The sequence below is a fragment of the Pseudonaja textilis genome, chromosome 8 (genome assembly GCF_049901715.1).
Source record: "Pseudonaja textilis isolate UNSWEBS1 chromosome 8, rPseTex1.2, whole genome shotgun sequence".
NCBI classification, from domain to species: Eukaryota; Metazoa; Chordata; class Lepidosauria; order Squamata; family Elapidae; genus Pseudonaja; species Pseudonaja textilis.
Window position 1 is genome coordinate 40,142,133 of NC_141997.1, and position 10,013 is coordinate 40,152,145.

At 41.5% G+C, this 10,013-nt stretch overlaps 1 protein-coding gene across 6 annotated transcripts in view; it reads left to right on the forward strand.

The window, feature by feature from the left end:
- Positions 1 to 10,013, forward strand: part of MYCBP2 (MYC binding protein 2) — a 134,793-nt gene that overhangs the window by 123,592 nt on the left and 1,188 nt on the right. For all 6 annotated transcript variants that reach the window (XM_087938006.1, XM_087938007.1, XM_087938008.1 and 3 more), the window contains 8 exons: positions 130 to 258; positions 2,455 to 2,587; positions 3,703 to 3,806; positions 5,787 to 5,978; positions 7,506 to 7,613; positions 8,207 to 8,416; positions 9,311 to 9,418; positions 9,602 to 9,767. In XM_087938006.1, the coding sequence (XP_087794132.1) occupies positions 130 to 258; positions 2,455 to 2,587; positions 3,703 to 3,806; positions 5,787 to 5,978; positions 7,506 to 7,613; positions 8,207 to 8,416; positions 9,311 to 9,418; positions 9,602 to 9,767 (1,150 nt within the window). The remainder of the gene's footprint in view (positions 1 to 129; positions 259 to 2,454; positions 2,588 to 3,702; positions 3,807 to 5,786; positions 5,979 to 7,505; positions 7,614 to 8,206; positions 8,417 to 9,310; positions 9,419 to 9,601; positions 9,768 to 10,013) is intronic.

A 10,013-nucleotide genomic window follows, 5' to 3' on the forward strand; every position in this document is an offset into this window, starting at 1 on the left:
AAAATTCCTCGGAGGATGCAGCAACAAACCATTTATTGTGCTTAGAGGAAAGGTCAACAGGAGACAAACTCAACTCAGAGAAGATTTTACTAACCTCGGATTGACCTTTTTTAAAAAAAAATCTTTCAGCCGATGTGCGATAACCATGATGATGGAGAAACGGCGGCCATTATCTTATGCAACATCTGTGGGAATCTGTGCACAGACTGTGATCGATTCCTCCATCTCCATCGACGAACAAAGTCACATCAGAGACAGGTGATGTATATGACTCATGCTTCCCAGCTCTCTGGGGGAAAGAATCATATTTAAAACTCCCCCCCTCTCTTTTTTTAAAAAAAGATGGCATCCAAGTTCATATTTAATCATCTAGTCACATGAGAAAAAGTTAGGGTAGGTTAATAGAAGGGATTTGCTTCTGTCAATCAGGGATTATAGGTTGTAAGTCCAGATAAACAGGGAATGCCCGAACCAGGGTCAGGGATTAGATGGAGAAGAGAGGGTGAGATTAAACCCTATGAAATAGCATTGCATAATTAACATTTGGATTTGATTTAATTTGATTTTTTTTTCTTTTCTTTTTTTCATTTATTACTTTACAAGCTCTATACCTGTGCTTCGCTACGAAACTATGTGATCAGGCTTAGTTTTTAGGGAGGAAAATAAGGGGGGGTGGGAATTGTAAAACTGGCTTCCAGTGTCCTGTCAGTGTGTGAAAGAGTTGAGGGCTGTTTGGAAACTGAGTATTTGCTGTGTAAGCAAGAAGGAGACAGCAAGGAGCCTGGGCATGGCTTAGCTCAAGCGTTCTGTAGTAAACTTGGTGCTGTGACACTAAAACTGAAACTCTTCTCCTCTCCTTGTGTTTTGCATTTGGAACAGATTTCTTTCAGGTGGGGAGAGGGAGTAGAACTCCTTAGCATCAGAGCGTGTTAATAATAAATAATATATGAAATACTAATTATTGTGCTTAGAGGAAAGGTCAACAGGAGACAAACTCAACTCTGCTCATTTTGAAAAATCCTTTCTTAGCGGGCACCTAGAAGCCAAGCGGAACATACCTGCCAAATTTCTAGTTTGTAGGCTTTATGGTTCTAGACATTTTATGATGATGCATGAGTGGTATTTTGCTTTTATAGAGAGAGATTTTATATTTTATTTATTTTTATTTCATTGTGTTATTTTATTTCATTGCATCACTCTCCTTCAACCCAACTCACCTTACAGGGTGGTTGTTGTGGGGAAAATGAGAAGGAAAGTGTGTTGGATATGTTCAGTGCCTTGTAAAATAAAAATCAATAAATTTTATTGTAAACATTTACATCGCCACCATGTCATAACCAATTCTGGGCAACTCAATCGTAGCTGATGCACCAGTTGCAGTCCTTCCTTTGACTACGATACTCTCGTGATAGTCATTCTTGCCCTGGTCATTACTTGCTTAGATTACTTTGTGAAGTTGCCTTTGAAGACAATTCAGAAATTGCAAGTGATGCAGAATGGGGTGGCTAGGCTGCTGCTGGCAGGTGAATGCCACCAGTGCAGAATGGGTTGCTGTAGTGTCTCCCCGTCTAATTGCTCCTAATCTACATAATTGTATCTCATTTAAAAGCCCCCCAAAGTCAGGTTGCGTCAGGCAGTGCCTGGCTGTCAGTTCCAACCATCCAAAAGGGGCTTGCTGGGAATCATCACGGCCCAAGGGGTACATGGGGTCACCCCAATGGTGGGATTCAATTTTTTTTACTACTGGTTCGGTAGGTGTGGCTTGGTAGGTGTAGCAGGGGAAGGATAATATAAAATCCTCAGTCAGAGGTGGCATTTGCCAGTTCTCCTAACTACTCAAAATTTCCGCTACCGGTTCTCCAGAACTGGTCAGAACCTGCTGAATACCCACCTCTGGGTCACCCAGGCATGAGACCTTCTCTGTCATAGACTTCATGCGTTATACACACTTCGCCCAAATGCATGCTTGGCCCCATATTTTGTGAGGCAGTTAAAACCAAACGATTCCAAGATGGCTTGAAGTGATTGACAGCAGGGCTTCTTCTGAATATGCAGTATTGCTCTGTTATTTTGCTGATTATGGTCGTATTCCCCTTTGTTTTTGCCACCCAGTCATAATTCAGTGGGGCAGCTTACAAAAAGTCAAATAAGGGAGAGAAATAATTTAAACGTACAAAATCCATATTTCAAATGCCCAGAGAAGTCCATTAGTGACAGAGATGAGTGGTTCAAAAGATGGATGGATGGATATTAAATGTGAATTTTAATCATGTAGTCCATGAATCTCCAACCTTGGCAAGTTTAAGACTTGTGGACTTCAACTCCCAGAGTTCCTCAGCCAGCTTTGGAACTCTGGGAATTGAAGTCCACAAGTCTTAAAGTTGCCAAGGTTGGAGACCCCTGATCTAGGCTCCCTAGTTACAAATCTTAATATGTGTTTGGCAAAATCAACAGGTGTTCAAAGAAGAAGAAGAAGCTATCAAGGTAGATCTTCATGAAGGCTGTGGTAGGACTAAACTCTTCTGGTTGATGGCACTAGCCGATTCTAAAACCATGAAGGCTATGGTAGAATTCAGAGAACATACAGGTAAGATTTATTTTTAATTAAAATTTTATTTTTATCGTTTCAATGACAACAATGTAAAATACATTCAGCATTCTGAGTGTGTGTCATACAATACTCACTCACTCATTCATTCATTCATGTGTATTTACATACAAGTATTTTCAGCATGAGATATCTGATGATTTACATCTCTTAGTTCTGGAGATAGAGGAAAATATTTTTTGAATTTGGCTTGCAAAATATTTTTTGAATTTGGTTCCTGGCTAGCATAGATGGGGGGAAAACCCTCTCTTTTGGTTCAGGCACTCTGATCAAAACGGGTCTTTGCACCTATGTCATGATCTTGACTAAGATTGGAATCTAGTTTGCAGCTTCTCTTTCTCCCCAACTTGTCTCTCCTCACACCTGCCTGGTTGATTGGATCATGCGAGGTTGACACACACTCAGTTAAACCGTGTCCTCTCTTGGGACCCTGAAAGTGTTCATTCTCGGTAGCAAACCTGCCCTCTAGAAGAAGGTCTCCTGGTCCTACTCTGCTGTTTTGTAGCAGAACCTTTGAGACCTGGCTCTTAACGCAGGTCTTTAGCACGGGAGAGTAGCACTCTGGCTTCATCGTGTTTGTCATCTTTTTTTATCTTTATCTTTTGTTTTATTGATTGGTTTGTAACTTCTTTATTTAATTCTTGCGAGCTTCCCACAGTCATTGAGAATTGGATGGCATACAAGTTCACTTAATAATTATACTACATCAGTGCAGAAAGGATGCCTGATGGCTGACATTGCCCAGCACCTCAGCTGTATAATTAAAACAAATCACAAAAGTACAGGATGTAAATTTTTGCAGGATTTTTCCAGGGAGTCCTGCTTGACGCACAGACTTTTTCAGGATCTGTCTCTGACACTTCTGGTTCCAGAGGACCTGGCAAGTAGATCTGTGTCTGTACCCCCCAAAAAATCCGGTAAAACTGCTGCTAGATTTTTTTATGCTAGATGCCTCAGTTTTCCAGGGCCTGTCTTGTCTTGGTACTGCAAAGCCATGGCTGTTGGGTAGATCTTTTGCTCATGGTAGAATGGTTAATATTTGCCTTATTGATAACACGAAAGTATCTTTTTTTTTTTTTCTGATTTGGATCTAGGCAAGCCCACCACAAGCAGCTGTGAAGTGTGTCGTTTCTGTGGCTGCCGAAATGGAACAGAGTTATCGGCTGTTGGCAGCGTCTGTTCAGATACTGATTGCCAGGTCTGTACACCCAAACTCTGAGCAAATCTGAGAATGTCCGAGGCGAGCTACTTGGAACTGGTGAATGTCACTCCTGAGTGGCATCCCTAGGAGAATAGCTCAACTGGGCCAGTTCTGGGTGAAGGAATGAGAAGAGCAGGGCCAAGGTGGGACAGCTGTCCTCTGAGGGTCCCCCTATAGATGTTAACCAAAGATAACCAAGCAGGCAAGACCCCTGAGCACTCATGCTACTCTTCATCCTCCCGTCCAGTCAAATGCCAATTCAAAGAAGAAAGACGTTTCTTTATGCACGTTCAGATTTGCAGTACAGGTAGTCTTCAACTTATGACCACAATTAAACCCAAAATTTACATATCGGGAAGTGAGAGAAATGTATAGTGAACTATTCATTTAACAGACATAAGCTTAAACAGCTTTGGGTACAATGGACAAAGGTTTTTTCCAGACTCTCATTCCGTGAACTATTGTCTGCTGAAAGTAGAGGTTGTATTGCCTGTAAATTACATTTCCTAATGTTTTAATGTCTTCTCCTTTGGATGGCTTCAGTTTGGATGGCTTCAGTTAATATTTGGAGTTCTTTTCTTTTCCGTATTTCTTAGCATCATGCCTATAGGGCCAGAATAAAATAGCACGACATGTCATATAACTGGACTAGCTATGAATGGGTTTTTTTTTTTTTAGTACAGGTAGTCCTTGACTTACGATCAGAATTGACACCAGAATTTCTGTTGCTAAGTAAGGCAGTTGTTAAGTGAGTCTTGTATGTAATTCTATAAACGATATGTCAGGGGCATTAAAGACGCTGAGCTTGTCAGCTGGAACGCTGATAGCCTGGGTTTGAATCCGAGCGCCGTTCAACAGGGTGAGCCTCAGCTCCTGGCCATCAGCATTTCAAAAGCATGCAAATGCAAGTAGATAAATAGGTACCACTTCGATGAGAAGGCAAGAGCGTTCCATGCAGCTTTGGCATAAAGCCAAGCTGGCCATATGACCACGGAAATGTCTTCAGATAATGCTGGCTCTCTAAGCCAAGAAACGGAGATGAGCATTGCACCCAAGAGTTGGATACAAATGGACAGGGCAATCTTTACCTTTACCTACAAATGATGTAAATTTAGATTTTGCAGACTCTCCCCTCCCTCTCGTATTGTACATATGAAAGGTGGCTGCTTCTGTTTGCCTTCCCCTTTATTGACATCAGAAAAAGTTGCTAGGCACGGTCTCTCTTTCCTGTTCAAAATACCTGTTTCTGACAGAGGGAGAAGGGAAGGGCTTCCTCCACGAGCAGTTCAGTAGCCAGAAGACAGTTCTGCCACTCCTGCCCATGACTTTCATTCCAAGATTTCCACACCTTTTTCCCCCTCTTCTGCTAAGAAACGTGATGGACTGCGATAATGGCAAATATGTATAGCTCAGATAAAGGATGACAGCAGAGGCTCATTCTTGCAGCTTGTGGGTTGGTTTCTAAATGTTTCATTGCGAGGCTGAATAAAATCTTCAGCAGAGTTTAGGAGATGGCTGTATCTGTGCTCCTCTGCTTATCAAGGCTTTGTATGGTCAGTAAGTCTTGTGGGTGTGTCAAATGAAGGTCTTGTGATGGGGAGAGTCACTGGGAGGTGAAGTGCTGGTTGAGGGGGGCTTGCGTAGCTTGGTCGAGGGTCGGTGCTGTAGTTGGTTGGCTGTGAGGTTGATTTGGATTCTGAGAGGTCTGTAGGCTGGTTGTAAGTCCATGTGTCTGTTGATGAAATTGCTTGTGGAGTGCCAGGATTCGGTGAACTCACAAGCATGGCAGGCTATCATAGCATAGGCGATGATTCTGGTATTGCTCCAATCAAATTGATGCTGTTCGGTGTCAAGTGTGGGGTAGAGATTAGGGGTTTGGGATCGTGGCGTTTTGACCGCCAGCTGATGTTCATGCATTCTGGTTTTGAATCGACATGATGTTTGCATTGATGGGAGTCGGTGCTGATCCTTTCCTAGGAATATGCCAAACTTGCCTGCAGCAAGACCCACCCTTGTGGCCATCCATGCGGGGGAGTCAGGAATGAGGACCTATGTTTGCCCTGCCTGCATGGCTGCGACAAGAGCACGACCACCGCCCTGAAGCAAGACGCTGACGACATGTGCATGATTTGCTTCACGGAAGCACTTTCAGCAGCTCCCGCAATTCAGGTGGGCTGCTCTCTTAACACCCAGCGCCCTGGGTCCCAGCAAGTCTGGGCAGAGGGGTTCAGCTCATTGATATATATCAGATCAGAACTACTGAATGGCTGTCTTACTGTGGTTTAACTGGCACAATTGACGCTCAATGTTTAAAATGAATATTCTGTTTGGCCTAAAGAATAAGCCTTTAAAACATTTACAATAAGTGTCAAGGGATCTTAAATTAGAATTGAGGATCTCTGGAGATACTCTGACTTTGTAACATTGCCTTTTTGAGAAGAATTGACTTTGTCAAACATCAGGTGAACATGAGCGCTGATTACCAACAGCAGAAAGCAGACCAGTAGTCAGTAGCTCTGAAAACGGGCTAATGGGAATCTAAGGAGACCCGTTCATTTCTTAAAACCAAAATTATCCTGGTGGCTGAGCAGATCACATGCTCGAATCACCATTTGGGGACCCAGTGGTTTCATGGTAGGGCAAGAGGTACCACAGGCTTGAAGGTCCCTTCCCAGGACTCCTTATAGGGAACTGGAAGCAGAATTGCCACCTCCTCCAGAGCTATTTGGGTTGGGAAATGATGACAGGAGAAGAAATTGAGAGACTAATATCACTCGCTTTGGGTCAAATGTGCCAAATTGGTGCTCAGCCATCAGAACTAGGAAGTTGCCTAGTTAGGAAAAAAACAACATGAAAATAAGACAAACCCTTGCTAAGGGTTAGGCTGCCAAGGGCACCAGCGAAGCCGCTGCCAACTGCAGACCTGGTGCAGGAATTCAAGCCAAGTTCTGTTAAATCAGAGGGTATGATACCCACACCACTGTGCTGATTAGCTTCCAAGCCTGGTTTAATAGAGTCCATTGCTTTTTCTCCAGGATCATCTTAATCTGGTCGTCTGGGTTTTTTTTTCCCATCATATTTCAATATTTCATTTCAATAATTTTAATCCTGAATTAGGTATAAAAAGCAATGTGAAAATAAAGCTTGAAGTGAGATTAAGCAAACTACTTTCACTGGAAAGTTAGAAAAGTACTGTAGGGACTGCAATGTATACTTCAAAGACCAGATTCTAGCCAAAATATGATTTTACCAGATTAAAGTCAAAAATAATGATTAACATCCACCTTGGTTAAACATTTGCAGCAAACTACTGAGTATGCCAGAGCACACAAGCACATCGTTTTCCTTTCTTTCCAACCGATTCTATTCATACCTATCAACCATCACTTTCCTTATCACAAGCTTGAATTCACTGTGCTAAAATTGTCCAACATGATTGGTTCAGGGTGGTTATTTCATGGGATCAAATAATTGGGGTCAGATATGACACTAAAGCTGATTATCATGAATTGCAAATTAGGGTTGATGTAACATGGAAATCAAGCCCCTTTGATTTTTCAACAAATCATGGCTGTTAAAGAGACCAGATAGTTGTGGAAAATCTTGCAGTTAGGAAAAGTTAAGGGAATATTGAGCTTTGGTGGATCTATCAAGGAGTATCAGTGCAAATGTATTCATAGTTCTTATTTTCTGCAGCTGGACTGTAGCCATATATTCCACCTGCAATGCTGCTGCCGGGTTCTAGAAAACCGATGGCTTGGCCCCCGCATTACTTTTGGGTTCATGTCCTGCCCCATTTGCAAGGTAAGTTACAGAGTCAAGAGGTTTCTCTTATGCATCGGGTAATTTACATTGAAGGAGACGCTTCTGTCTCCATTGATTATCCATTGATAGTCTTAATGAATTAGAAATCTGAGTTTTGGAAGTAGTAGAAAAAAAGGAATTGCATGAGTTTTCCATTGGTTTTCATAGTGATCAATTACCTGCAAATACTTTTCTCTTATTTACTTGTATTCCATATTTTGGACGTTTGGCAACTGTTCATATTTATGACTGATTGCACGTCCGATAGTCACCTGACAATTTGTTACAATTTTTTTGCCAGTTTCTGAGGGGAGGAATGCCCATTAGGGAATTTGCACTGAAGACCACGTGATTTGCTTAACAAAGGTCATAATTGGGTCCTATTACATGAGTGCCTCAATTTGACAACCAAAATTCCAGTCCTAATTGCTTTGGCCTGTGTTGTCTTTCCTCTTTACAGAAGGACTGTTTACATGAACACACTAGTTGTCATTTGTTCCATACCAAGCAAACTAGAATCTTTTTTTTTTCTTTTTGCCCAGTAAACGATGATTTGAGGCTTACTGCTTCTTTCTTTCTTTTTAACACAACAGAACAAAATAAACCATGCGGTATTAAAGGACTTACTTGATCCGATCAAGGAACTTTATGAGGATGTGAAGAGGAAAGCTCTAATGAGGCTGGAATATGAAGGGCTGCACAAGAGTGAAGCCATCACAACACCTGGAGTTCGGTTTTATAATGATCCTGCTGGCTTTGCCATGAACAGATATGCATATTATGTTTGCTACAAATGCAAAAAGGTATGATCCAGGTTCAGATGGCAGATGTGAGATGTGTCTTTCAACATGATTGATGGGGACATGCCATTTCCTGATTATTTACCCAGCCACATATTTTTAGATGATAACATTGACTGCTCTATATCCAAGCAAATTATTCTTGACCACAAGTATATTTTAAAAAATCACAATACTGTTATTGTATTTTTAAATGTATTTTTTCAATCCAGCTCTCCATGAAAATTGAAGGAAAGTTGAACTATCAGTGTTTTGGTAGTGACATTCAGGCTAGATACTTAAGACCAAAGTGTGGTGACTTATTTCTCAACTTTCAGTTTACACTCTTCCTTTCAAGAACCTCTTTTTTCTTTCTTCTTTATTTTCTAAATTTTCTTGCATCTTGCATTACAAATGACCTTTCTTATCCTTCTTCCTTTTCAGTATCTTTTCAGTTCCTAAGGCCTTTTGCTCCAAGAAATTTTACTGCCACAGAATCTTAGGATACATTTGGAATTGGGACATTTTTTTCAAATGGATATATCCTAATGCCCTTTCTATTATTTGATTCACATGTTTCACATGTAATAGGTATAACTTTCCATTACTACTAATGTTGAAAGTATTTGCTTCAAAAGCATGACACCTTTATAGTTCATTACTGGCCCAATTTCATAAGAGATCCCTTCAAAACGGAATTTTGAAACAAAAAAAAAAGTTTTCGTATTGGATCCTAATGAAAGCTCTTCATTCATACTGCCCTTGCTTTGTTTTTCTTCCCTAAAGCTGAGAAAAGCTGGAAACACAAGATGATGTAATTAAGACATAACCCAGGAGGCGTGTTACTGTTTCACTGATGTTTCTGGAAATTGGTGTGATATGGTGCTCAGCATTTCTTCTCGTTTTTTGTTCCTCCAGGCTTACTTTGGTGGAGAAGCCCGTTGTGATGCTGAAGCTGGACAAGGAGACGATTACGACCCCCGGGAACTCATCTGCGGCGCCTGTTCTGATGTATCAAGAGCTCAGGTAGTGAAGCATTTCCCTTTTGCCATTTTGGGGACACATTCAATAGGCCAGGGGTCTCCCAACTTGTGGACTGCAACTCCCAGAATTCCCTAGCCAGCACTGCATGCATCTTCATAGATCGTAAATCAGTGTTCATTCTCTTCAGCTTAAGCTCTGCTTTTCTTTCTTCCCCTCCCCCCACAGATGTGTCCCAAACACGGTACAGATTTTCTAGAGTACAAATGCCGCTACTGTTGTTCGGTGGCTGTTTTCTTTTGCTTTGGGACCACCCATTTTTGCAACGCTTGTCACGATGATTTCCAGAGAATGACAAGTGTTCCGAAAGAGGAGCTTCCTCACTGCCCTGCAGGTAATATTTGAATTATATTTGAATTATATTTCTGGGTAGTTTGTGAGTTGTCTTCGATCATTGTCAATGTGGTGTTCTTCCAGATGAGGTTTAGAAGCATCAAAATAAACTTCAAGTTTGATTAATGTTGCCTAACGTTTTCCAGTGCAGGTCATGATAGCTGTGTAACGTGAAAGTTCCTACATTGTGGGAAGAAAAGAAAATGAAGAGGGCTTAAAGTCAGTTGCAGTGGACTAGCTCAGGGGT